General features: G+C 40.7%; 1 protein-coding gene across 1 annotated transcript in view; it reads left to right on the top strand.

The window, feature by feature from the left end:
* The first annotated feature begins 4,899 nt into the window (after positions 1-4,899).
* USP32 (ubiquitin specific peptidase 32) overlaps positions 4,900-25,401 on the top strand; it is a 78,542-nt gene continuing 58,040 nt past the window's right edge. The window contains exon 1 of the mRNA XM_086475413.1: positions 4,900-4,957. Within this exon, the coding sequence (XP_086331539.1) occupies positions 4,900-4,957 (58 nt within the window). The remainder of the gene's footprint in view (positions 4,958-25,401) is intronic.

Below are 25,401 nucleotides of genomic sequence, written 5' to 3'. Positions count from 1 at the left end.
CAGATCAAGACAGACAGGGAAAGGGTTCTTAAACAGAGGGCAGACTGAAACGCTGACCTTTGACATGTAAAAATTTAAGCCATAAATGATAATTTGAGCATTCACATGCTCGTGTATTTTCCTAGAGACAAATTTGATTTTGATGACCACAAGTTCAATTTCTGGAGTAATAAAACCCCAGAAAACTCCCTTACTCAGTTCCTACTATACAAATTCCTAAAGATGACCCACCCCACAGCATGTTTTAGCAGAATTCTCCTTTTTGCAAATAATCCATAAGAATAATACGAAGCTACTCTTCAAAAATGTTACAACTAAGTAATAATTATAGGAAAATATTTATGAGATGCGGAAAGTGAGAGACTCTTTGGTGCTATGGGCTGCTATTCTGTGGAAATACAAAATCTGAGATCTCTTCTGCTCTACTTGACCTAGGCCTTTGGTATGAGTTTTCCTATTATTCTATCAGTTCCTCATCCCCTCGTGCTATTTTGTATTTTTTTTGATTCTGTACAACAATTATGGCAGTTCCAGCTTTGGTCTTAATTCTCTGGATGCTTTTTCATCTTTGTGCTGAAAACCCCTTCAGCACCACTTCCTAATCTTGTATGAAGTATCAATACTAAAGAGTAGCCCAATGTTTTGTATCTTCTTTTTTTACATCTTCCTCAACATAAAGACTGCAACTATTTTGGAGAAGAGAGTGCAGCATTTGCACAGAAGAACATAATACATTTATGTATTTTGAGGTAGTTTGCAAAAATCAACTGATCCTTAAGAAATTAATAATATCCTGGGGCAAGGAGACAGGCAGTGGGGAAGGAGAGGCAGAGATTTAGAGGCAAGTAATAAAGCAAGGCCTAGAACATGCATTTTTGGTTCCCGTTTCCTAGAGACTTCTATCGTTCCTCTCAGAATTGTTTTTGATTCACTGCAGCAGTTCCACAGTTACTTGGCTTATCTCTTTTTGAGTTCAGGCCCTTTTCAGTGCAACTCAAAACACCTTCTCCTGAGCAGATGCCCACTTCAGCCTGTCCGTGTGACTTTCCTTCCCCGTCCCTGGTAGCCCTGTGGACTGCCAGTCACCCTCCTGGTGGCGCACAGCCGCTCTGCCAAGAAGGCAATGCTGCTGCAAGCCTCCTGCAGCTTCTGTGCAGCGGTAAACGTCTGTTTTTCCACAGATACTTGACAACGATGCAAAGACACTTAAAGATATTCGCTAAGTGCTTATGGATCAATTTGTGATTAGGGAATAATTAAATAAATTACAGCAATCAAAAGAGCACGTAGACAGTTCCAGTTTGATTTGCATGTACAGCACTTTTCTACCAGAAGAGAGGAGCTCAATTCATCTAATACAAGTCTAAATTCACTGTATCTTACTTTGATTTACCTTTGACATAACATTTAAATAATAGCAACATCTATACTTTTATGCTCCCCAATAAGGCTTCATTAAAAACTTCCTGCCAGATCCAATCCACGGTTAGCATACAAAGTCTTATCTCTAGGTTCCTGCTTCAATGCCTTTGAGAACATGCTTAATTTAATCGGAACAAAGACGCTGCCATCGTAAGCCTCCAGTTTGATTTTCCAATCTAGAATATCTTTGTTATTAAATTTGGTCAAGCCATGGTGCATACAATGGATCAAGTAAATTACTTTAAAGCACCCTTCAAACAAAATTCGACTACTTGTCAGACATCATTTGTATCTCTGGGACGTAAAAGAGATGTCATTTTAGTTTAGGTTTTTAAAAATGTCATACAAAAACGCAGTGTATGTCTAAACAACTTAGCTAGCTTCAAAAAGCGGCAAGCTTTAATCTAACACATTGTTAACCATTTTGGAAAGAGCATTTTAAAAAATATGCAATGTTAACCATCATTATTAACCATCATTGCAATCCATTTTCCTTCCTCTAGAGGAAGGAACTCCTCACTAGAGGTTTCTGGTTCCTCATTTGCATCAAATACCAAGTCAGCTGTTTGTGACTACTTTAAGCTGGTAGAAGGATCTGACTTGTAATTATAATTTTAGACATTCGTTTTTTCATGATTTAGGAAGGGATCCAGTTGTCATTAAAAGCCCTGTGCTGCCTAACGATCTCTGCTGCTTAAGAACAGGGTTTGTGACGCGGCAAGTAGAGGTTCTGTCAAGACATAACAGATAAGAATGGAAGTTTTGCAAAGCACTGGTGAGGCCTCAGCTGAAAACGGAATAGAAGTCTGGTTATCCATAGTCAAAAAGGTGATCTGAAACTGGCATAGAGGGAGTCTGCTAAGAATTGGTGGAATGATGTTCTTCCTTAGAGAGGGGCAACTGGAAGAACTTAATTTGTCGAGTTCTTTTTGAAAGCTGAAAAGAGATAGCTGGGTTTCAGTGAACAAACAGAAAGGGATGTCGGCAATTCATCTGTGCTGCAACACGGCATTCGGTAGGTGCAGGACACAGTTAAGCTGCAGTGGTTGCAATAGCATGGGATGGGAATTGGCCTGGTAGGTTCCTTCGCTCCTGTGTCTCTCTGAAACAGGGCTGGGAGTGTTCTGTCAGTTCTGCGGTGTGCCTTGGTGCTTGGGGTGGTGCTGTTGCTGTTTTAAAATATAAGTTACTGGAAGTAAGAGACTTAAGGGAGGTGAGGCAAGGATAAATAGTCATAGTGAAATGGATGTGAAAATGAAATTAGTGTGAAGCTGCCTTACAACACCATCGTAGTTGCTTCCTGCTCTAATTGCTTTCTGTAACTTCTCTGCCAAGCAAAACGGGACTCTCTGTGTATTGTTATCTTTGTAATTCAGAGGAGCAACCAAAACATTAAAAGGTTATTACTAGACATAAGGTCACACAGGAATACCGCAGTGAAGTCAGGAATTAAACCTTGTCTGCAAGTTAATACTTCAAAAAAGCGATCCATCACGGACGGAGCACGGCACAAGGAATGCCATTGTTAGGGGTTGGAATACTTGATTTAATCACAAGATAAAACAGACTTTCCCAGCTGTTTCTAATATTGCCAACTTATGCTTTTGATTGACGTGTTGCCATGTTTGTTGAATTCATTTTCTCAAATATTTTTAAAGACTTTATATTGTATCTAAATTGAAAGCTGCTTGGGTGAGGGACTGTGCTGAGAAGAGAGATGTAAGGGTAGCATAGGAATAAGAGGATATAAGGCAGCTTATGTCCTCTTTAAAAGATAAGTATGTAACAAGTGGCTGGTGGGCGAAGTATGTTTCCAACAATTTCATTTATATTTTTAAAAAGCACTTAAACTCCCCCCTCACCCCCACAGTCTATATTCCAAAGAGGCAAAAGGTCCTTTGTGGCAGATTTTTATGCTTGAGTGTAATAACGAGATTCTTTGTCACAAACCTAAGATGATAAACAATTCAGAGAGTGGCAGAAGAAAAAGTAAGGAGGTTTTACAAACCTTAATGCATTTGTAGTGTCTTTGCACTTCAGTTGTGTTACACGAGGAGAAATTTGGCCTTCCAGCTAGCTTCTCTGTAAGCAGCATTCCTGGCTTTGCATATCAGATATGAAATTTGTTTGGAATGTTTGCTATAAAAATACCTATGTGTGAACTTACATCAGAGAGAAAGTACCTTTGGCTTGACCTTTCTCCAGCTCTGATGTGGTAAGATTGTTCAGTACGGAACCCGTAACGTAGGAATGACTCGCAACTGGTGTTTTCACAGGCTCTGTTTCTTTGTGGGAACAATCCTTGGAACGAGCTGCCCTTAGAAATCAATGTTTTCTTTTAAACTCCTTACTTTCTGCTCAGGAATGACCCAGGGTACGTTACCAGGCTTAATGTTGTAACAAAGCCATTTGGGAAATCCTCCCATTCTGTGTAAGTATTGGACTGAATACTAAAAGCAAACATGCTGAAGAACAGCGAAGGACATGGGTATTTTTGATCCTTTTACAATTCAGTCCGTGTTTCTATTTCAGACAGGGAAAAAGCATTTTAATCGAACAGGAACCTCCTCCTGTCACCCCACGCTTGCAGCAGAGGACTCTGAGGAGAACCGCGCTGCCCTGGGAGGTCTGAGGGCTGAAGGGCCGAGGCACAGGCTGCAGACCTATGGCCGGGACACACGCTGCCATCGTGGCGAGAAGTCGTTTCCCCCGGGGCTCCGTTGCACCGCAGCTTTGCCCCTCTCTCTCGGCAAGTGCACCTACGGAAAAGGGGTGACAGTTTCGCAAGTGCCAAATTTTGAAGCGCGGGTGCGAGGGGAAAGCTGTTCCCCTCCGCACCCTGCGCGGCACGGCTGAGCGCCTAACGGCCTCAAGACGGGGCCCGAGGCGCCGGCCGCGCTGCGTAGCCCCAGCCGGGCACCTCCGGCCCAGCTGCCCCTCGCTGCCCCAAGGGTAGGGCCCCGCTTTACCCGGGCCCCCGGGGGCGGAGGGCGCTGCTGGCGCCGCTCCCCTCAGCGGCTGCCGGGGGAGGAGGGGCCGCCTGAGGGGAGGCGGGAGGCGCGCGCCGGCGCCTTTGGCGGGCAGCGAGGGGGAGGCGGGGTGCTGCCGCGTCACGTGACTCGCGGCGCTCCCCTGTGGCGGGTGGGGAGCGCGAGAGACTCACACACACACACGCCCGCGCGCGCGACGTCCGTTAGGAGGCGCCAAGGGGGGGGGGGGGAAGAGAGTGGGGGAGCGGCGGTGCCGGACCATAACAGCCCTCCCTGTCGCGTCACGTGACGCGGCGGGCGGGCTCCTCACGTGACCCGCCATGGAGGCGGCGGCGGGGAGGGAGCGCGGCCGCCTCCTCCCCCCGGCCGGCCCGGCCCGCCCCGCCCCCCCCCGCCCGCGCCCTGTGCTCCGGAGTCGTTAGCGGCGCAGCCCGGGCTCCGCGGCGCCCAGCCGGCCGGCGGGGGAGGCCATGGACTGAGGGGCATCATGGGCGCCAAGGAGTCCCGCATCGGCTTCCTCAGCTACGACGAGGCCCTGCGAAGGGGTGAGGGCGGGAGGGGGGGATGGGGAAGGGGGGGAGGGGGTGCGGAGCGAGCCGGGGAGGGGGGCGCGGCGGGGGGTGGGTGCGGCGGCGGGACCGGGCCCCGCTCTGCCCCTGTCAGCGGGCGGCGCGGCGAGGCGGCGGTGGCGGCGTCTGGTGGTTCCTGGCACCACCATGACAGACCCCGGCGCGGAGGCACTTGCGCCGTTCCTCTACCTCAGGCTCCTTCCCCGCCCCCTTCCTCCGCCCCCCCCCCCCCCCCCCCTTAATTTATTTCTTTATTTATTTATTCCTCTCCCCTGGTTTAATCATGGGGCCTGGGTGGCAGCCGCGGGGAAGATCTTCTTTCCCCTCCGCCTCCACCCTCGGCGGTGCCGTCCCGCTCCCGCCGCTCAGCCCCACAGCCAGGCGGGGAGGTCGGTGAGGGGCAGAGGCACCCGGCGGGTGCGTTGGTGCCGCCAGACCCTCCCGCTGTCTCGCGGTCCTCGGCCTTGCCTTTGCCTGCCCCTCGCCGGCCCTCCCAGCTAGCCCGGCGTTGGGAAATCCTGCCATCCCGATGTGACAGGACTTGCCGCGCTGCTCCTCGCCCCGCGCTGCCTGTCAGCTCCCGGCTCTCTCGTACCTGCTGGCTCCGCATGTTTACTTGCTGCTGTCCGCGACAGGGAGCACGCATCTGCATCTCGAGGTTGAAAGACGGATGTAGCTTGCGTGGCTTTATTATGTATGTTGCTGGTTCAGTCCGTTTCTGGATTCCTCCTGGAAAATTCAGAAAGGAACTGGCGAAGGGAAAACATAAACAAGCGAAACGCTGAATGCTTGCAGCTGCAGGGCTCCAAGGCGACAGGCAAGCTACACCCTGGCAGCTACCTTGCTCTAGAACTGATATCCGAGTCCAAGGACAAAGAGGGACAGTAATTTTCAACAGTATATGGTTTGCAGGGAGGATAGTTTTTTGTAATTGTTGCACCGTTGTGCATTCGTGTGACATAGTACAGACGGTTAAAGCAGTTCACCTGTTTGATATTTAAAGCGTTGATAAAATTCATAAGCTCAAACCAATACATGACTGCCTTTTTTGTTTCTGCTTACATCTGAGAAGCATGTAATGATTGATAAGGGAAAGCTGGGAAGAAACATGGAGTGTTAATTGAAGAAGAAACATGTGAAACGGGATTTTCATTATTTTTTTTTTATGGAGGAGCCTCTGAGAGATGCCATGTCAGTAGGAAATGGAGCAGCATACTGTCAAGCAGAAGAAACAAATATGTGACTCGAACTCACTTTCGTTACTGATTTTAAACATAACGGCTTTGAAGAATTTCACTTCTAGTGAGAGTATAGGAAGTCTTTAAAAGCATTGGTGCATGTATTTTTAGAGGAGCTGGAATCATGAATGTAGCTTGGTAGAGGTGTGAAGTTGTATGTAACAGGAACTGTTTGAAATAAGCTCTTTGGTAGAAGATACATTCATTTGGTCAAGATGTATATTCCAAAGTTCATGAATAAGAAAAACCAAATGTTGTGAATTTTAAAGTTAGATTTAACTTGCATACTGCGTCAAAATATAGGAAGTTGATCTGGATATTTTGTAATTAGAAGTTTACTTGACATAAAAATAAGATTGATTTTTTTTTTAAGCTATTTAAAATTATTTCTTGCACAGTTAACGTAATATTTTTCTTTGATGTTATTCTACCCGTATGAGGCATTTAATACTGTTTTTTTGTAGGAGAACAGAAAGGTTGTTTTAGGCTCTCTAATATAAATTGATGTTTTTCTAAATAACTGTCATGTTTACTTAACCAGTGAATCATTGTATGTGTAAAACAGGCTAGTTATCAAAACATTATTTGTTAGGCCATTCTTTCTTGCACGGAACCATGCTGGTACTTGTGGCATCTCTGTGGACACAAACAGTGATAATGGATAAACATAAACATTAAACAAAGAAAGCCAAATATATTTATGTTGGATTAATCTTCCTTCTCTTAACGTCGTGTCTTGGTTGTTAAATGCTGAGAAAGATTTGTGTTAGGTAATGTTGTACAAATTCTTCAACTGTGAATTCCTCATATGTAATCAGTAGTGGTTAATTGTACCTGTAGATGTAGTAATCATTCAGAATGCAATGAGTGCTGCTGGTTCTGTAAGCTTCAGAAAAATAAGGGTGGCTTTTAAGTTGTGAATGGCTGCGATTTGATTTAGTGCAATTCCATTTTGGAAGTAACCAAAGACTGTGAAGGTGAGGAGAGTTTTTGTGGTTAAACACTCACAATATAAATAACTGTGTAGCTAAAATGTAACTTCTATTCAAGGAGATGAAAATGTGAGAGCAGCCCAGTGTTAATGGCCTTTTTTACCCTTGAGCATGAGATAGTACTGCAATTTTTTTTTTTTTTCTGCTCATCGGCACAGACAGCTGACTGCGCTGTGGATGATGTGGCCTTGTGGATGGGCATGATGAAGTTGTCTTGTGGCCACCAGTACTGGTCACACTGAGTTTTGTTAGTCTCCCTTTTTCCCTCATGCCCTGTAAAATGTGTGTCTGTTTGTGTAGTTTGGGAGTGAAAAGCAAGGGATGCTATTTTAGACATCTCTTCTCTTGTTATGAATATTACCAAACTACAGTCATCTTATTGGTAGTAGCCAGAGGCACTACTTTGCCTGTTGCTGCAGAAAAGGTGCAGGTTCTGAACTTGTGGTGAGAGCTCTTTCTGACCCTGTGGACCTCCTTCTGAGGATGACTTCTTTGTAAGGAGGTGAAGTTCACAGACACGCCGTTATAGATGAAGTAACAGAAGTGCATAATTCCAAACTGGGCATGAGATTATTGGTTATTTTGTCAAACTTAAGTTTGTGATGGTAAACTGACAATGCAGCTCTTGAGTTTGTTGCTTTTTATCTTGGCCTTAAGCTCCAACAGTAGGTTTCGTCCTAGGGTGGTGCTGCAGGTCAGGCAGGCTTCCCTAGCCCAGTCACTATCCCTTTTCGGTTCCATGCCTTTTCCAACATCTGCCTCCGATTCCTGACTCTGTTCCTCAGGCTATCTGGCTGCTCGCTCTCTGAGAATTGACTGGTGTTAGGCCTTGCCTTGTGCCTCTAAAGTCTGCCTTACCTTTTACTTGTTCTGTTGGCAGCCTTGGCACCCGAGTCCTTAAAGGGCTGACTTTGGGCCCATAAAACTTTATAAAAGGAAAACTTTCTGTTACAGCAGCTCCTGCACTATGCTGTGTTGTGTATGGAATATTTTAGTAAGAATTCCCCACGGAAGAGATGGCTACCTGGTGGCCAGTTTATTTCAGATCCCTAAGGACTGTATTTTCCAGTGACTGTTAATGTATTCTGCTTATGTAACTTTCAGAATATAATCGCAGTCTGAATGTAAATTTATGAAGGTACTTGAAAATTAGGAGACTATAGAATCTATTGTCAAAGTTTCTGTTAACACTACTTAGAGCAGGTCATGCTAACTTAGGCCATTTTCAGTTTATGTATGCTAAATAGTCAGGTAACCACTTCAACAAGAAATGTCAGTGAATAATCATGGCTCTGTCATATCTGTGCTAGAGAGGAAGGCACGGTTTTCTTTCTGCTTAAAGGTAAAATTTTTGTTGCATGTATGCTGGGATGGGGGACAGGGGAACTGCCACAGTGTCAGTGTGGTCAGTGACTGCACTGTTTGGAGAAATGAGTGGCTTCCGATAGATCCGTTTCATTGTGTTTTGTTTTGTGCACAATGGTCTCTCAGAAAAAGAGCAAAAAGAAAGAACCAAAATAGCATCATATTTCAAAAATGCCCATGCAGTTAAAAACATCAGCTAACGTTGAGGCGAAGTGTGCAGGTGTATGAGTTCTGTAGGATTTGCCTCTGGAGAGGTCGTGAAATGTCGTTGAAGACAATTTTCTTTCCTGTTTGTGTGTCTCAAAGATGCCACCAATTGGAGAACACAAGCCTGTCAAAGCAGTGAAAACCCACTTTAATCCACAAAAAGGTTAGTTAGTACGCTGTCCAATAATGACTGATGTTGTGTGACGGGCAGAGGATAAATCTTGTTAATGACCTTTTGTGTCTTGATTGAATTTGAGAAATAGCTACATTTGTTTTATTTAAATCAAGGCATATGTATCTGGTGTCTGATTAACACCCTCAAGCATACAGATGTAATAAATCTGGAAAAAGGATGATGGAAAACTTGTGCAAATATATAATCATCTATTTGAGGTTGTCTTGATCTCGGCCTGGTGACAAAATCCACGGACTCAACGCTTGAGCCCACAGAAGACTATTTTTTGTTACTCCAGATTATGAAATTAACTTTTTAAATCCCAGATGCCTTTTTAGGGTAAGTCATCAGGGAACTGTTTTAGTGGTTCATTTTCCTCTTTCTATATCCCATGAAGGCAGTTGTTCTGCTTTTTCTCTCGTATCTGCAAAACAGTGCGTGGACACCATAGGTAGGTGAATTTTTCAGGGTATGTTGTTTTCTAGGGGTACAAACCTGTGTCCTTCTGTTTAAGGAGAGTTTTCAGATGCACGTGATGGAAATGCCTAGATTTCTCTCAGCCTTCTTTTTTTCTTCTCAGCTATCAGGATGAATAGGATCCACTGTTGAAACAGTCTAGATTATACAGCGAGACTTGTTATGTCAGCCAGTGTTTGATGGCTTTAGGGCTCTGTCATATGATTAAAGCAGGTATGAATGCATAGCTTCACACTTCCTGTTTATAAATCTCTAGAGCTGCAAGTAGCTGCTCAAATTCACAGAGCAGTAATTATTTCACAACTTTGGCATTCAGTTCTGGTGCTTGTTTTGGGAGGATACCTCAGTAGTCTCTGCTGAACACGTACTACAGTGCACAAGTGACTTGGGGAATTCAGCTTCCACAAACTGATGAGAAGAGGCTGCTGCTAGAGGTTATTTGTCTGCAATTCTTCATCTCCTAAGTTACAGTGACCACTTTCTCTTCTTTTACTTCAGGTTCCAAATTTAGAGACATGTACTCAGTGGTTTTCAATCTCTTCTTACTTGTAACTGCCCATGTTATTTCCTATTGGAAATGAGGAACATTTGTATAGTGAACTTAAGTCAACTCACAGTAAGTTTCCTTTCCTGAGATGCCTTTGTGGTCTTCAGAAGTTCCTTATGAAATACCAGTTGAAAACTTAGAATTGGAGGAAAATGTTGCCTCCTGCTTAGGCTTCTGTGAGTGCCGTGGTTCTGAAGGAGCTGATCGCGCGTCTTTTAGTAGGTTTTTGGTAATTCTTAGATGCTTCTCAAGTCCAGCTGTACCAAGCATGGCATAACTCGGTGAGTAAGTGCTCCAATGTTGGATGTGCACACAGTGATGTAAGTCTGATAAAAGAGGATTTATGAATGTAGGCATTTCATAAACAAGGAACGGCTGAGCATCTTAAAGCAAAAAGCCCTCAAAATGTTGAAATGTGATTCAGTAGATGTTGGGAGTCCTCTGGTTTCTCACTTCAACAGGTGAACTGTTTTTTTAAATAATTGTAGTCTCATAATATTAGATGTGTTTTTGTCTTGTTGGCATGTTACTAGAGATTCAAATCAAAGTGGTCAGGAAAGCTGCCAAATGAGTGTAAATAGATAATATCCTTCCAGCCATTGTGGCTGGAAGTTAAAAGATAAGTTGAACAAATCCTCATTTTGTGTGTTAAATGTCTTGATATAAGCTAAAAGTATGCTATCAGGCTATTAGATACGTAATATGTTTTCTTGCATTGATGCAGACTAAAATTGAGTACTCAAAACATTTATTTGTTTTATAGATTATATGCCTGTGTATCTCATAGCTCATATAACTGTTGCTTGTTCTGCTGTATTTCTCATTTTGTAATCAATGAAGTCAGTAATTTTCATGGTCACCTCTTTCTAATCAGTGCCTAGTTTTTACTCCTGTAACAGCAGGTCTTTTTTTTTTTTTTTTTTTTTAAAAAAAATAAATAGACATGCCCAGAGAAAGTTGTTGAACTTTCATCCTTAGAGGTGTTCAAGACCTGCCTGGGCAAAGCCCTGTGCCAGCTGGTTTGAGTTCAGTGTTGACCCAGTTTCAAGCACAAGGTTCAACTAGGTGACCTCCTGAGATACTTTCCAACCTGATAGATTATATGAAATATTTCTGTTCATCTCAAATTTTGTAAAGTCTTGTTTTTATGAAATACAACATCAGGGTCCTAAATCTACTTGACAGGGTCCTACAGCAGAACCAAAATAAGACAAAAATAAAAACTAGGAAGCTTTTCAAAATGATCTGAAGCATGTCTAATGAAATGTGAAAGGAGGAAAAAAAAAAAAAAAAGAGGGGGCTACTTGGGCCCTGTTGTACTTGACCTGTAACAGCATTAGGCTTTGTGGCTACTGGCACAGTGGGAGAAATGAGTAAAACAACCCTCACCCCCTTTCTTCAGCTCAAAGGGAAGCCAGCCTACTGTCTCATTTCATAAAATAAGTAAGGCATTCAGTTCTTTAGTACTCAAAAAAATGAAATCACATTCAAAAAATGCGCTTGTGAAGGGATGACAAGCTTTGTGAGAATAAAAAAAGAACACAGCATTAGCAAGTAGTGTGTTCAGGTGAGGCGTGATATATATGCCTATTTAAGTCTGTAAATTAAGATTATTGTACAACTGCTGCTTTGCAATAGGACTGATTATGATTTTTCTGTATTTGAAAAAAGCAGATGTTACTTATGTCTCTAATTTTAAAAATGACAGAATATCTTCTCAAAATTGAGTGTATTTTTGGTTAGGTTGTGTATTCATACATTCGTTCTAACTAATTTGGTATATGGAGAATGGGAGGTAGGTCTAATGAGTTGTGTCCTTGAGCTCTCACCATGGCATTTGTATGACCTAGCTACTAATTATTTTTAAAATAATCCTGCTTGGTTTTGGTCCGAGAAGAAATTCAAAACGCAGTGAGCATCAAGAAAGGAAGAGGAAGTGGGGTAGAACAAGTGCTGCATTTTCAAATACCAGAATTGTTTCTGTCCACTGACTGAAGTTATTTCAAGACCTGTTGTAAACCAGAGCTACCCAGTTGGGTTTTTTAGGGCCTCCTGCGTTATTTAGTCTGTTAATTTTAAAGATTTGCTCAACAGGGAGCTGTGCATCCGCTTTAGTCCTCCTGGGCCAGCTAGGTGCTGTGTTCCTCCGTGGGTTGGGAGCTGCAGTCTGGTTTTACTGCTGCTGACTGAGGGACTGGGAGCGCACCAAGAAATGTTCGGTGTCTTGCCGTGGAACCTTACAGAGTTGGGTACTGAGGGGCACCTATGAAGTGGTGTTCTTAATGAGTAGAAGTAGTGTGAGAGCATTTCTGCCTGTCCTTGACTGGGAAGTCTTTGCCTTTGTCATCACGGTGGTGTTTGCTGCCCACCCTGTTACTGCACCCCAGGTAGCTGGCAGTGCTGGCCTAGGTGGTGGTAACTTACAAAATTATTTTGAGCAACGTGTGGGACTTGGTGTTCAGTGGAGGCTACTCTGGAGCTTACAGTGTTTGATTTGAACTGCCCAGCCTCTCTTCAGGTGAGCTGCAGTGGGGTGGTGACAGCTAGCTGGGTTCTACAAGGAGCATCTAGTGAGATGGAAAGTGCGCTGAAGGTGTGTATGCAGGTCTTCAGGGTCGGCATGCCTGTTCTCAGAACTGCATTTTACAATCTAGTCTTTGATATTGTTTGTAATAAAACCAATTATTTCCTAGTTTAAGTTTCTGTAAAGGAAATAAAGTTCTGGAGGTTAATTCTAAATAAGACTTTATATTTTTAAGTATTTAAACCCAAGTTATTTCTTAATTTGTTACATTGCTTGAAGCAGTTGCTTTTTCTTTAAGTTATACTTAATCTGAATTACTGTGAATGTCCATGTGATATTTGCAGTATTGGAGAACTACAAAAAGCATCTTTACCATTTAATTTTCATATGAAAATGTCGTTTACATAATGAGACAATGAAGCCTTTGGGCAAGGATGAATGCAGAAGAAAAATCCATTAAGGTAGATTCTGCCTAAGAGTTTGAAAGGGTCTGATTCGCAAAACTTTGAATGCTGTATTATTGCTAGCACTTACTGGAATAAAAATACCCTGCTTGCCTAAAGAGTGCACATTCTTTCTTCTGATTTCTTTAGGGACATCTTACTTCTGTTAGTGATGACTGTGTCTGTACAGCTGTAGTGTTTTCAGCTTAGCCGTGTAATAATACTTAGCATTTCTTTTTTTAGGTAATGAATTTTAACACCTCTGAGAAGTGGGGGTTTTTATGAGCTTGTATTTATAGTGGAGCAGGGTTGGCGTAGTCCTGATAGGTAGGAACGTGTTTGGAAAGAGTGCCTCTGTTTTAACTGCAGCTTTATTAAACTGGTGTGGAAGCTCTTCTGGATTTCTGATTCTTAATGGGTGTAATATGGGTTCAGAACTTGGTTTGAAACAAAGTATGTCTGCATACAGTTTTGGTAGTGATTCGTCAAATTTGTTTAAAAACAATGACAAAAAAAATTTCCTTCATTATTTTAGTGTAATGCTGACATGTAGCTGAGTTCTAGGAGAGAGATGTGTGTTTCTTGGTTAAATAATAGTTTAATAAAATAACTTTATTTTAAAACTATGCTAATGTTTGCAACCAGGCCTTTATTTGGCTTTGAGGCAAAATAGGATATGCCTGAGAAGGGTTTGGACAAATGGTAATCCGGGCAGTTTGTAATGACCAGGGTTTGTTTCCCATTGTATGTGTTACTTAATGTAAAAATGGCAAAAGCACTGAAATAGTTAATTACCTGAATCATTACCTCCGCTGAAGTGATTAGCAATCACAGGGGGGTCACTTGGCATATCAAGTGACATGCCCCATCTCTAAGATGTTTAGATCCTCCTCTCCCTTCTCCTTTTAGCCTTTTCCAACATATAACAAGCCTCTCCTATCACATGGAACTGTGCTGATGAGGCTAACAACTCCCTGTGCTTACCGTGTGGTGTATTTGGGGCAAAATACCGATCTCTTTTCTGGCGTGGTATTCATAAGCTGCAGAGGTTAATGCTCAGCAATGCATTAAGGTGGAATGCGCTGCAAACTGTCCAGCGTTCCGGGGACAAGGATGCTGTGGAAACTAACAGGGCAGCCCCTTACTGGTGGTGGGTAACTTAGAACAAACTGAGGAGCTGGGCAGAAATATCATGTGGCTTTGCACACTGCCATACGCTCCAACTCTGACTTTTGGAATGGTTTTAAACAGTCAGTGTGATGTTCTGTACTTAAAAAGGGATTTGACTTCTTTTCTGGTCAGGTTCTCTGCAGGTGCATGTCATGAGCCTCAGAGAAGGGCAGGGTAGAAGTGGTCTGGAGCGGGGCAGCCACATCAGTCGCCAGAGGGCTTCTGACATCAACTACAAAGGGAGAATGAAGCTCTACTTTTCAGTGTCTTGTATAACAGTTATTTTGATGACTTTTTTTTTTTTTTTTTAATGTCCAAATCCTTTGAAGCTGTTTCACTTAGTTTAGAGTCTGAATTGGACCCAGAAGTTAGGAAAGGCAATGTCGTCAGGCCAAAATAAGAGAGAATTGCATTCTGTATAAAAATGTAGTCCTTGTCTTTTAAAAATAAAACCTATTACAAGCCCTTTTGAATTCTTCCTCACAAACTGTCGTCTTTTATTCACATTGTATCTGTCTTTTTGTTAGCTGGTCTTTCAGTTGTCATCCACTCATACAATTTAATTTCATGTTAAGTATTTAATATAGAATGTATGCTTACATTTCTTTTGTGTTTTGAATTGATATTCCTTATCTTAATTTCTAGTGATGAAAATGCTTAGGTTTTGTCCTGTGGCAGACTGCTTTGGCAGCAAGTCATGAACTGGAGTACTTTAACAGGTATATGCTACTGTCTTGGTGGAACTCTACAAATGATCACAAGACTGATATAGTTGAATTTTTCAACAGTTGTTTTAAATGATCCATTTTGCCGCGTTAGTTTGGAAAATTTGTTCTTTTAAAATTCTGAAACCTTGAATGAAGAAAATGTGGAAGAACCTCGGAAACCTAAGCAGAACAGGAAGTGCCAGATTTAATAGGTCTGTGGATGTAGAGAAAAAGCTGAAAGTATTGGGATAGTAATTATGAAAACTTCAGTTTTGCAGATTAAATTTGTTCTAAAAATGAACTTGAAGATGGCATCGTGAATCTATTTTGGGCTGAAGAAGCACTTCCTTTCAATTCATGTTTCTAGTTGTGAGGTGTTATCCAGAAACAGAACCTTATTCTGCACTGGAAATTTCCTCGTCTTGTGAAGATTTTTGCTACGTTTCCCTAAAAATGTGATACAGTTAAATCCCAGATTTTAGTTTAAAAATTAGAAAAGTGAATTGGCACTTTGCATAACTGAAGCAGCGTTGCGTTAAGAAAAGTCAGCAGCAGCAGTTAGTGCAGTCAGTATAGCCTGTTCTGTATTCTGTGAGGATGTGGACGAAGGCTGGTATCAGTGGAAAAGTAGTCCAAGAACTTTTTGGTCCCTGTTTCCCAATCTTGCAGCTAACAACATGACTTTTCTTTTCCTAAAGGATTTTTGCCGCTAACAAATTCCCCACTTTTTTTGTGTTACCTTCAATTCAGCGTTGTCTTCTGATCACGTTGCTTAAAGAACAGTTGTGTAAATGTCTTGTGTGAACTAATCTTACTCTTTAAATAATGAGTAGATTGCAGTGTAGATAGGTTAAAGCAGGAGGGAACCATAATATGCACTAATTCTGATATAGAACACTGGCTACATAATTGTGGAAGCCAGAGTATTACACAAATAGGGGTTAAAAAGCAGAATATAAAATATATGATAAGTATCTCTTAATATAAAATGTTCATAATTTATTATGTAAATGTACTGCTTCTAATAGAGACTGTAGTGTCCTTGGGGATATCTTGTGAGTCTTTTCAGGGATTCAGGGACAGATTCCAACTGCTGACGCTGTTCACGGCATTGTAGCTCCTTGGTCTTGAGTCGTCGTAATACCTTTTCTTTTTCTGTGCTTCTCTTCTCTTAAACAATGGACAGTGTGTTTACATGAAACTCTGACATTTGAGTCATCACATCAATCTAAACTGGTCAGCGGCAGTAAAATTACTGGGAGGTGTTTTCCCATGCAGCTCTTACATGGTGTATCTAAATACCCCTTTTCATTTTTCTGAGTGTATGACCTTAGGAACAGTATATATCTAACAATGGATATTTTTAGAGATAGATTTTGTAATAGAGCGCAGAAATACTTAAAACTAGTATGGCGTCTTTCAGGATAGTTCTTCAAAATACTGGTCCTTGAGCGTTGGTGGAGAATTCTCTTAACAGGAGGCGCAGCAGTGGAAATGGAGTTTGGAAATAGTGATGATAATTGTTTGCTGTTGTCTGTTAAAAACCATCTCTGATTAATTTCTTGGGAGTTCTGCTAAACATGTAATGGAGTCCCAGAATTAACCACACGTTAGTTTTTATTTTATTTCTAGACTACATAGGCTAGTGTCTCTATTTGTGATTCCGCTTTTATTTTTCAGCCATTCACAGACTGCGAAGCAAACCTGTTACTGCGTGTTTGTAACAGCGTAACGGAAGACATGAATTTGTCATGTGACACTAGAATAGTTTACTTTGCGTCTGAGTTTGAGGTTATATTTTGGACAGATGTCTAAAGAGTCCCGAGAGTTGGGGATACAGCTCTAGAAATACAGAGCCTCTTGTCCATCAGCTGTATGTGTACATACATGTGTGTAATGTGCTTGTGCCAAAACACCTGAATTCCAAGTGGGTAATATTATTCTTCTAAGTTTAGAAATTAAGATTTAGCAGTGTATAAATAGCTGAATCTTTTATTATTCTTTACTTATCATAGTGTTTATGTACTATGCTTAACTAGAGTTGACTCTTTAGCTACCGGAGACTAACACTTGAGTAAATACTTGATCAAAACTACACCCGCAATCACAAATCAGAACTTCTTGTCTTTAGTCCTCACTAAAGGCTATAGGAAACGCTGCCTTCCTACGCCGAAGTTGTGGGTTATATTTAACTTTCAGGCTTAGACTACATTCTTAAAATTAAAGAGCAATTCGTAGTAAAGCTGCATTTGGTATCTTTGACACTGTTGGGAGACAGGACATGAAATCTTTGTTATATCACAATTTGTTTTGTAGCGATATCCTTACATGGTGTTTGCATTTACATAGTTGGCATTTGCCTTTGCCTTTCATATTAATAGGTGTTTGTTTCTTGGAAATGAGTTATATAGTGTAATTTTGTGTATCTTACCGAGCATAAATGTCTAGATGATTTTCGTGGTGGTAATAAAGTGGAAACAGCTTTTCTGAATTGTGACAGAAGCTGTTCTGCTCACCTATGACAATACAAACTTCCAGTGTGTTTGCCAGGAAAACTGAGGAGGGGACAGCTTAGAAGAGCACAGCTTTGTATCTAATCTGAATCGGAGTAACTATCCATTCCAAATACTGAAAAGTTTGAGAGCTGAAACCATCATCCTAGGAAATCATGTCCAGACTACGTAAACTATGAAGAAGTATCAGAAGAAAATAGTAATGGAAAAGGAAAGAAAAATGAGGAATGAAGAGGTTAGAAACTGGGCCATGAGCGATGACTATGCTCGGGTGAAGGAAGGCGTCCCAGACAGGGTTGCTTACTTCCAGGGCTTCCCTGACTCCTGATTCATTTTTGCTCATGCTTTTGTCTTTTGGAGGGGAGTTCAGGGTTCTTGCTGCTGTTGCCACGAGATGGCTTGTGCTTTGTGTTTAAAACCACTTAAAACTTGTACCTCTGCCTCCTGTCGTTTTGTTTTTCTGTACTGTTTCCATGCCTAGCTGTGCTGGTCAGGTGTCTGCGTGTGTTTTCTCCGAGGTGAGCAATAATTTACTAAAAGCATCTAGAGCAGTAGCAGCACCTCATCTTGGAAGAAGAGATAAATGCCCTGGCAGGGGCCTGTGGCCGGGGAAGGTGGCATCCTGTGATTAACTAGGGCTAGAAATCACTTTGTCCAGTCACTGAGAATGAGTTTACTGGTTCTTTAACTGACAACAGTAATTACTTTTACCCCCAATATTGCAGTCTATCATATTTAAATTTGCGATCGTATATGTGGTAAAGGTTTTTTTTTAGTGATCTGCAGAGGTTTCTGAATTTTCAGGTTTCTTCTATGGCTTAAGGGTTGGACTAGTAAGCATATAAAACTAGGCTCCTTTAATTCCTGAGGATATAAAATATAGCCAATAAGATTTAAGTGCTCAGATGGTGGGAGGATTATTTCACTGTTGGGGCTATTATGTAGCAATTCCTATCCACACTAGTCTTGCGGGGAGGGTTGTCACAGAACATGTACTGATTAGCTTTGCTTGAAGCAAACATAATCCAAATAGCAATGTGACAGTGTGTGCCCTGATGGAGATACTTCACAGATGGATAAAACAGGCTAGTAATACTTAATGGCATTCTTTTTGAGGATGGTAGCTGTGAGAAGTAAGCTCTTTGAAGATTAAAAGCGTCACATAAATGCTAAGTATTCACGTTACAGAAAATTGGCAAATCCTATTGTAATAACTAAATCTTCTTCTGCTCTCTGCACACAAAATGTTAAACCTTTGATATGCATTATGGTTAGGTCTAATAGAACCAAGAAAAGCTTCATCCCCAGGATGAGCCACTACTACCAAAAAACAAAGAATAGGTAGGAGGAAAAATATACAACTGGATTGAATAATTTGATTTAAAAAAAAAAAAAAAATAGCAAAACTGTGGTGTTGTTATCCTTAAATTCCTGTTATTGGTAAATGTCATGTTAAGACTGTTAAGTCTTCAGTGAGATACACTGTGTAATTTGAATGGTGCCATTTTTGATACTCTGGTTATGAAAAAAGAGTGGATTATTTTTTTTTTGTTAGGGGAGGCAGGATTTTTTTGTCTGTCTCCCCCAAAATATTCTCAAGTGGATTCCTTGTTGGCAGGAGTGGGTGGGTGTGGAGGTTGTCTTTTTAGTCATAGCTGGTTCATTCATCTCAATTGTATTTTGCAGTTTGTTCCTCCTAGTTGGGGTTGTTCCCAAACATGCTTTACATTCACTTGCACATTTTGCCTCTTCGAAGCTTTTTAGTAATTGCTTTAGTTCTTGACAACTTCATAACTGCAGCCATTAAGTCACAATAAAGACTAATGAAAAAAGTAATAAAATTTCCATGTATAACTAGGATGAAGATTCCTGGGGGAAATATTGAGCAAGTGATTACAGGGAAGATAATTGTCTGGTTAGAGAATTATATGCCCTATGAGTTTGATAGTGAACCTGTAAAATTGTCACTTAAAAATCGAAATATTAGAACTATTGAAACCTGAGCTGAAAGTCAGGAAGAGCTTGAGGTAGATGAAGCTTGTTTGCTTGCTGAAGGATGATCAAGTTGTCTGTTTTGTTAAAATTCAGGTTTGGTTATTTTTAGTAAAGAATAAATGCAATGTTATGCTGATGGTTGCAAATTATCGCTTGCTCTGTATAGTTGAGATCTGCAGGGCTGGTGTTTTATAAGGCACTGACATAGCAAGCTGTTTCTCATCCAGTAGTGACATTGGAAATTCAGGTTGTGTGTGTGTGTTTGTAGAGTATTGAGGGCATTTTGATGCTTACAATTCTGGGAAAAAGTGCCAGCCCTACTAGTTATATTGTAAGATACTTTAGTCAGATGAGCTCAAAGTTTCTTGACCCTTCACCTTAACTGAACTTTTTATCCTCTTTGTTGGGTTGTGTGTTGTGTTTTTTTTTTTTTTTCTTCCTGCTTATGCAGTAATTTGTTTCCTGTTTTGGTTTTCAGCATTGTTGATACATTGTGGTCTTCTGCTTTCTGCCTTGATTTGGCTTTTTTTTTTTTTTCTTTTTTCGGTCACCTGTGAGCTAGAAAAAAGTTTCTTTTCATGTAGCTAAATGAAATATTTTAGGCTTTTGAGACATAAATATTTTATCAGCTTTTTGGTGCTGTTACTGCTACTCATGCTAATGGCAGTGATGATTTGCATGTTACTTTTGTGATTCTGGTATAAATAGAGGTTACTGAATCACGGGTTTGTTTTCAGCAGTCACTGCTTTCTCTAGTAAGAGGAAAGGAAAGAAAACGGCTATGCGCGTTGTTTCTGTGTCCAGTTTGTTATAGATTACGTTAATTGGCTGACAGTTGATAGTGGCCATGGCAGATTAACTCCACATACCCTCAGTTAAACTATTGGGATTTTGTCTTTGTCACTGATTAAAGCAGCTCTTTAGTAGTAGCTTATAGAACTTCTATAGAGTATCTTAGATCATTTATCAAACATCTGTCTGATGTAGACTAGAATTTATATTCATTTTAGTGTTGAGACAAGTAAGATATGGAGAGACTAAGTGTCTCTTGCCTGAATGACTTGTGCAGCAATGACGGTTCAAATGCTATGCTTTTATTCTTATCCTTTAGAGCAGCAGACAACTGCATGCTTTTGAAAGCTGCATTTTGTATCTCATTCTGTATTTTGCATAATTGTGCTTGGATTTTTAAGGGTAGGGGAAGAAGCATTGTAAAGGAAGGTATTTTTTGTGGCTGGTCTGACTTGCCTAATAAATATTAAATAGGAATTTAAAATGCATTTACTGTGCTCACTCTTGTTACACATATCACAGGCAAGGTATATAGTAATTATGTTATATAAGCTGTAATAAATCCATTAAGCCTGACTAACCACTTCTTTTAACCTTTAAACAAGCTCCTTTCAAAATGAATATTGTTTCTTACAATGCTTAGCATTCACGTGTGAACTGTTGCATCTTAAGCAGCAGTGCTTGCTCATAAACCTTGGTGTTGCTTCTCTTCAGTGCATCTGTAAATCTTTAAACTTCTTTGCAAGCGTGTTGGAGAGCAGCCATATGCTGAAAGATGGGAAGATAAGTTACTCTGTGGGTTCTTGCTTTAGGTGCAAGTTAGTTACTGGTACCAACAGAGGCTGCAGTGCATGACAGTTCTTATATTCTTGACCTCAATAGCATTCCTAGTGTTGTATCTTTTTTAAAAAAAAAAGTATTAAGGAAGATTTTAACTACTTTCTTACAATATTTGAATAAAACATACTATTGCAGTAACTTGTGCAAACCTTAGCTGAGATTCATGAGTCTCTAAGGAGGTGTGGTAGAGTATGCAACGTGGGTACTTCGATCAGTGAGGAATTGACTTTGATATACCTGTATCCTTCTGTCGCTTTTTCCAAAATGGGAAGTGAACAAGCGAAAGTATCAATAACCGGTGTTGTCAGTTATGTAGTCGTGCTTTTATGATGACTCCTGATAAATTCACTAACAGTCTTGTAACAACAGAGTAACTTTTGCTGAGACAGGTATTTGCTTCCCAGCTAGCTGAATTTTGCACGGGTGTTCGTTGCATAAAGTTGTCCTGTGCTTTTCAGTACAACCTTTGTTTTCAGATGTCGGAGGCTGTGCTGTACGTTGAACCATACGTTACTCACAATGCATTTTAAAACTTTCCAAGGTAAAGACAAGAAAGTGGGGGTGGGATTAGTGCTACAGGATGTGGAAAGAAAAAAGTTTCTAAAGAGAATAGAGAATGTGTCTGCAAAACTTGCTAACGCTCCACTGTAAGGGTAGATTTCCTCCGCGTTAGTTTAGTTAAACAGAACTTAAGATACATCAGAAGATGTGCAGGATGGGTTAGCAAAAAGAACAGTATCTGCTGCCTCAAGACAAATTGTGATATGTAAATTATTGGTTTATGTATACTATTTGGACTGCAGTTTTTATACAAAGCAGACTTTACATTTGAGAGTAGCTGATGGAGCACATGTAAATGTTACAGAATTTGAGTATTAGACAGTAAATACTTCAGATAATTAACCTTGTTTTTACGCACCCCAGTGAGTTCTAAGTAGGATGAGGAGGACTAACTTCAGCTGTGTTTTCTGCCTTCCTGTTTTAAATAGAACCTTGTATCTAATGTCCAGAATGTGGGTATCTTACACTAGGCTTCTACATAAATGTAGCATATTTTTTTCTGAGACAGATTCCCTGCGGCTCCCTTTTATATTGGTGACACAGCTGGCAGGGATCCTCTCTGAAATTCAGATCAGTTTTATATGGGTGGCAAAGTAAGTTTTAAGTCTAGTGTTGGACATCGAGGCTTGCTCTTGTTTCACCTTCAGATACAGTTTTACTCTAAAAGGAAAACTTTGGGGTGACTTGGTGGTAAGTATGTGGAGTGAAAGCAATGCAGAGAGGGTGGTTTCCAGCACAGGACTGCTTTGGAAGGCACTACACAAATCATTACCTGGACAGATGTGAATTTAAAAGAATAGTGGAGTCATAAATCCATATAAGCAGCATTAAGTTTAAGTAACACTATTAAACTAAAAATATCCTCAGCAGTTGGATGAGCTGAAGGTTTGTTACAATTGCTGTAAGTTGCAGTGACATTTTTAGCTGAGGTTGCATGGTTTCATTTAAACATTATTAAACAAACTGAAGCTCGAATATTCCCTGGAGAGTTGGATGCAGCACTAATCTTCTGTTAAACTGTCTTTAACTTTATTGGAAACCATCCAGCTAAGGTAGCATTGAGAAGGCTTGTATTAGTAAATTTACCTAGACAGAATGACATAGTCTGTGAATTTTCCTTTTGTGGAAAAGACCATTTGTTTCAATAGTGGGTTTTGGAAGTAGGCAGATTTATTTTTAAGAATTAGAACGCAGTATGTAACTACTGAAACCTGGTTTTGTTATTTTAAGTTAAAACCTTACAATAAAAAGTTAGCTTCTGTAGTCTTGAGGTATAAAGAATTAGGTGTGCAGTCCAATTGTGTTGATTTCTCTGCAATAATATTGAGCTTGTGCTGCCTGTTACTGGTAGGAGTGATGTGGAGATGGTTTTTGCTCTGTTGACTACCGTAAACTTATTTTGGGAAGTCTTACGTGTTCTGTTTTTGACTGTCGGGTTATGAATGCAGCAATAGAGTGTGTGATAGTGTAGCGTCTGTCTGTCTAATGAAAGCAGCTTGTGAATGGTCTTTTCTTAGGTGTTTGTAGACAACGGTGTCCTGAAAGTGTTTGCTAAGACTGTGCCTTTGGAAAAAGTGAGCGTACTTAATGAAGGAACTTAACTCAGTGTAGGAACGGGGTTGATAACTACACTTATGTCTAAAGGTGGGATTAAAAATAACTCCATGGTCTGTGATGCTTGCTGTGTAGGACTTGTGGAATTGAGAGAAAAAAGGTAGCTTGTGGGTATGTGAGTGTGCTAATTTTTAATACTATTATGGTAATAGATGTATTACATTCTAGAAATGGTCCTTTCACAATTTAAGACTTAGTTTTATTTCCTCTCAACATGCCGTCATGTTCTATCTATATGTTGAATAATTGGTACTTTGGTGTTGGGATTTTGTGTTCAAGTATTTTATTTGTCCTCCAGACTCATAGTAAACATTGATAATGTCTTTGATTTCTGCTCTGCTCATTTCAGTAGTGCTTTCATGTGCCTGGATCTAAATGTATAGCGATTTTTTTATTATTTATTTATTTTTATTTTTTTTTACAAAGCTGTGCAGATGATTTTAAATGGCCAGCATCAGTCATTTTAATGTGTCCTGGGGAAGGATTGGAAGTAGTTACCTTTCCTGTAATTCCATGACCTGTTTTGTAGTTTCTGCATGCAAACAATAATATTAAGTGGTCTCTAGCACTAATGACTTCTTTTGAAATGTAACATGGACTAGCAGTGACAACATCTACTATTAAATGATACGCTGACAGTTCTTTTTGTTAAGGTCTCAGTAGTGTTGTTTGACAAGTCATCTTCCCAGCCTTCTCCCCGCCTTCATTAGGGCTCCAATCACTTCTGTGTTTCATGGTAGATGTGTACGTATGGGATTCTCCTGTTCTTGAACATCGCCTGAAGTACATGCTTGGCAGTCGTAGGTGCTCAAGGAAGTACCAATGTCTGCTGCCTGCAGTGCTTTTGGGCGTGCTGTGTATTCCCAAGGTGTCGTTGGTCTCAGTTTCATTGCTCTGTTTGTTGTCTTTAATCAGTACAGTGAGACCTATTTGCTTGGAGTAGAGTCCTTCTGTCCTGTGAAACAGCAACCCTGCCAAGGTTAAATTAATTCACTGCTCTCTGTTACACCGAAGTTTAGCACAAGAAATCCCTCTCTGCGTAGTTCTGTCACCAGAGCGGTGGTTGCGTTTCGGTGGCTCCTAGAAACATGTAGCTTGTTTCATGCACTTAGGGATGTAATGTCATACGTAAAATATCTCTGGAGTGCTAATACAATCTGCAGTTCAGATTGTCAGATTACAAATTACTTTAATTTCTGTTGGTACGTGTGAGTCTCATAAAGGAATGGCCAGTAAATTTTATGATTATGAAAGTACTTGACTTACTAAAATCACTTTATATTCTAGCCTATTACATATCGTCAGTACACATTTATTAGATAAATAAAATTTTCTATTAAAACAGTAATTGGAAGTTTTACATGGCTACGGGCTGTTGTATTTCTTTTAATTAATCCTAGCAAGAAAATAGTGCCCAAGTGTAACTCGACAAGACTGTAGTTGTGTTCCTGTTGAGAAGTGCTTTTGCAGTAAGTGGGCTCAGCAGTGACAGCAGCTGGAAGGTGACTGGTGGTGTGTGAAAATGCTCTCCCCAGAAATCGTGGGGGTTGTCGATGCGACAGGAACGCAGAGCTGTGCTGATGTGCCACTGACTTCATACGGAGCCTCCTTTGTCCTCCCCACCATGCTGCCATGCTGGGGAGAAACTTTAAGGAATTGGATCAAGGGACATAAAATCACTAGTCATAAATGAATGCTGGGAAAAAAAAAATCCTCATAACTTCTTATGAAAATTATTTGAATCTTCTATGCAGCCAGAAAACTAAACCTGAAAACACCGATAATGACACAGTGCTATATTAAGTGGCTCTATATGTTGTGTATGTGTCAATCTTATTTTTGCAGAAAGCAATAATTAGGTTACTTGAAAGTCCATTATAATATATGTAAAGCTGTAAGCATCTGGTTAGTTAATGCTTTGTTTGTGTATAAACTTTTTTGCCGAATGACCACAAACCAGATTGGATTAACTGGTGAGGAGTTCAAAAAAGTTAGCAGAGGGAGAAAAAACCGAAATGCAGACTCTATTTGTATTAAAAGTGTGTGCTCATGCATATAGAAATGCAGAAATTAAAATATTTTCATCAAAGAGCTGTCATTAGAACTGTTGTTAGATTTCGTTTAGGGTCTAGGTTGTTTGCTTCACCTTGCCGAAATAACGAAGCCAGTAGCTTCCCCTTTTTATGTCCCCTTAGCAATCCCAAGCTTTTACTCATTGAATGTGTGGTGGGGGTTTGTCCCTGTTGGCTGAAATTTGCTG

This window comes from Leptosomus discolor, chromosome 18 (assembly GCF_034619465.1).
Source record: "Leptosomus discolor isolate bLepDis1 chromosome 18, bLepDis1.hap2, whole genome shotgun sequence".
NCBI classification, from domain to species: domain Eukaryota; kingdom Metazoa; phylum Chordata; class Aves; order Leptosomiformes; family Leptosomidae; genus Leptosomus; species Leptosomus discolor.
This window is presented reverse-complemented; position numbering and strand designations above follow the sequence as displayed.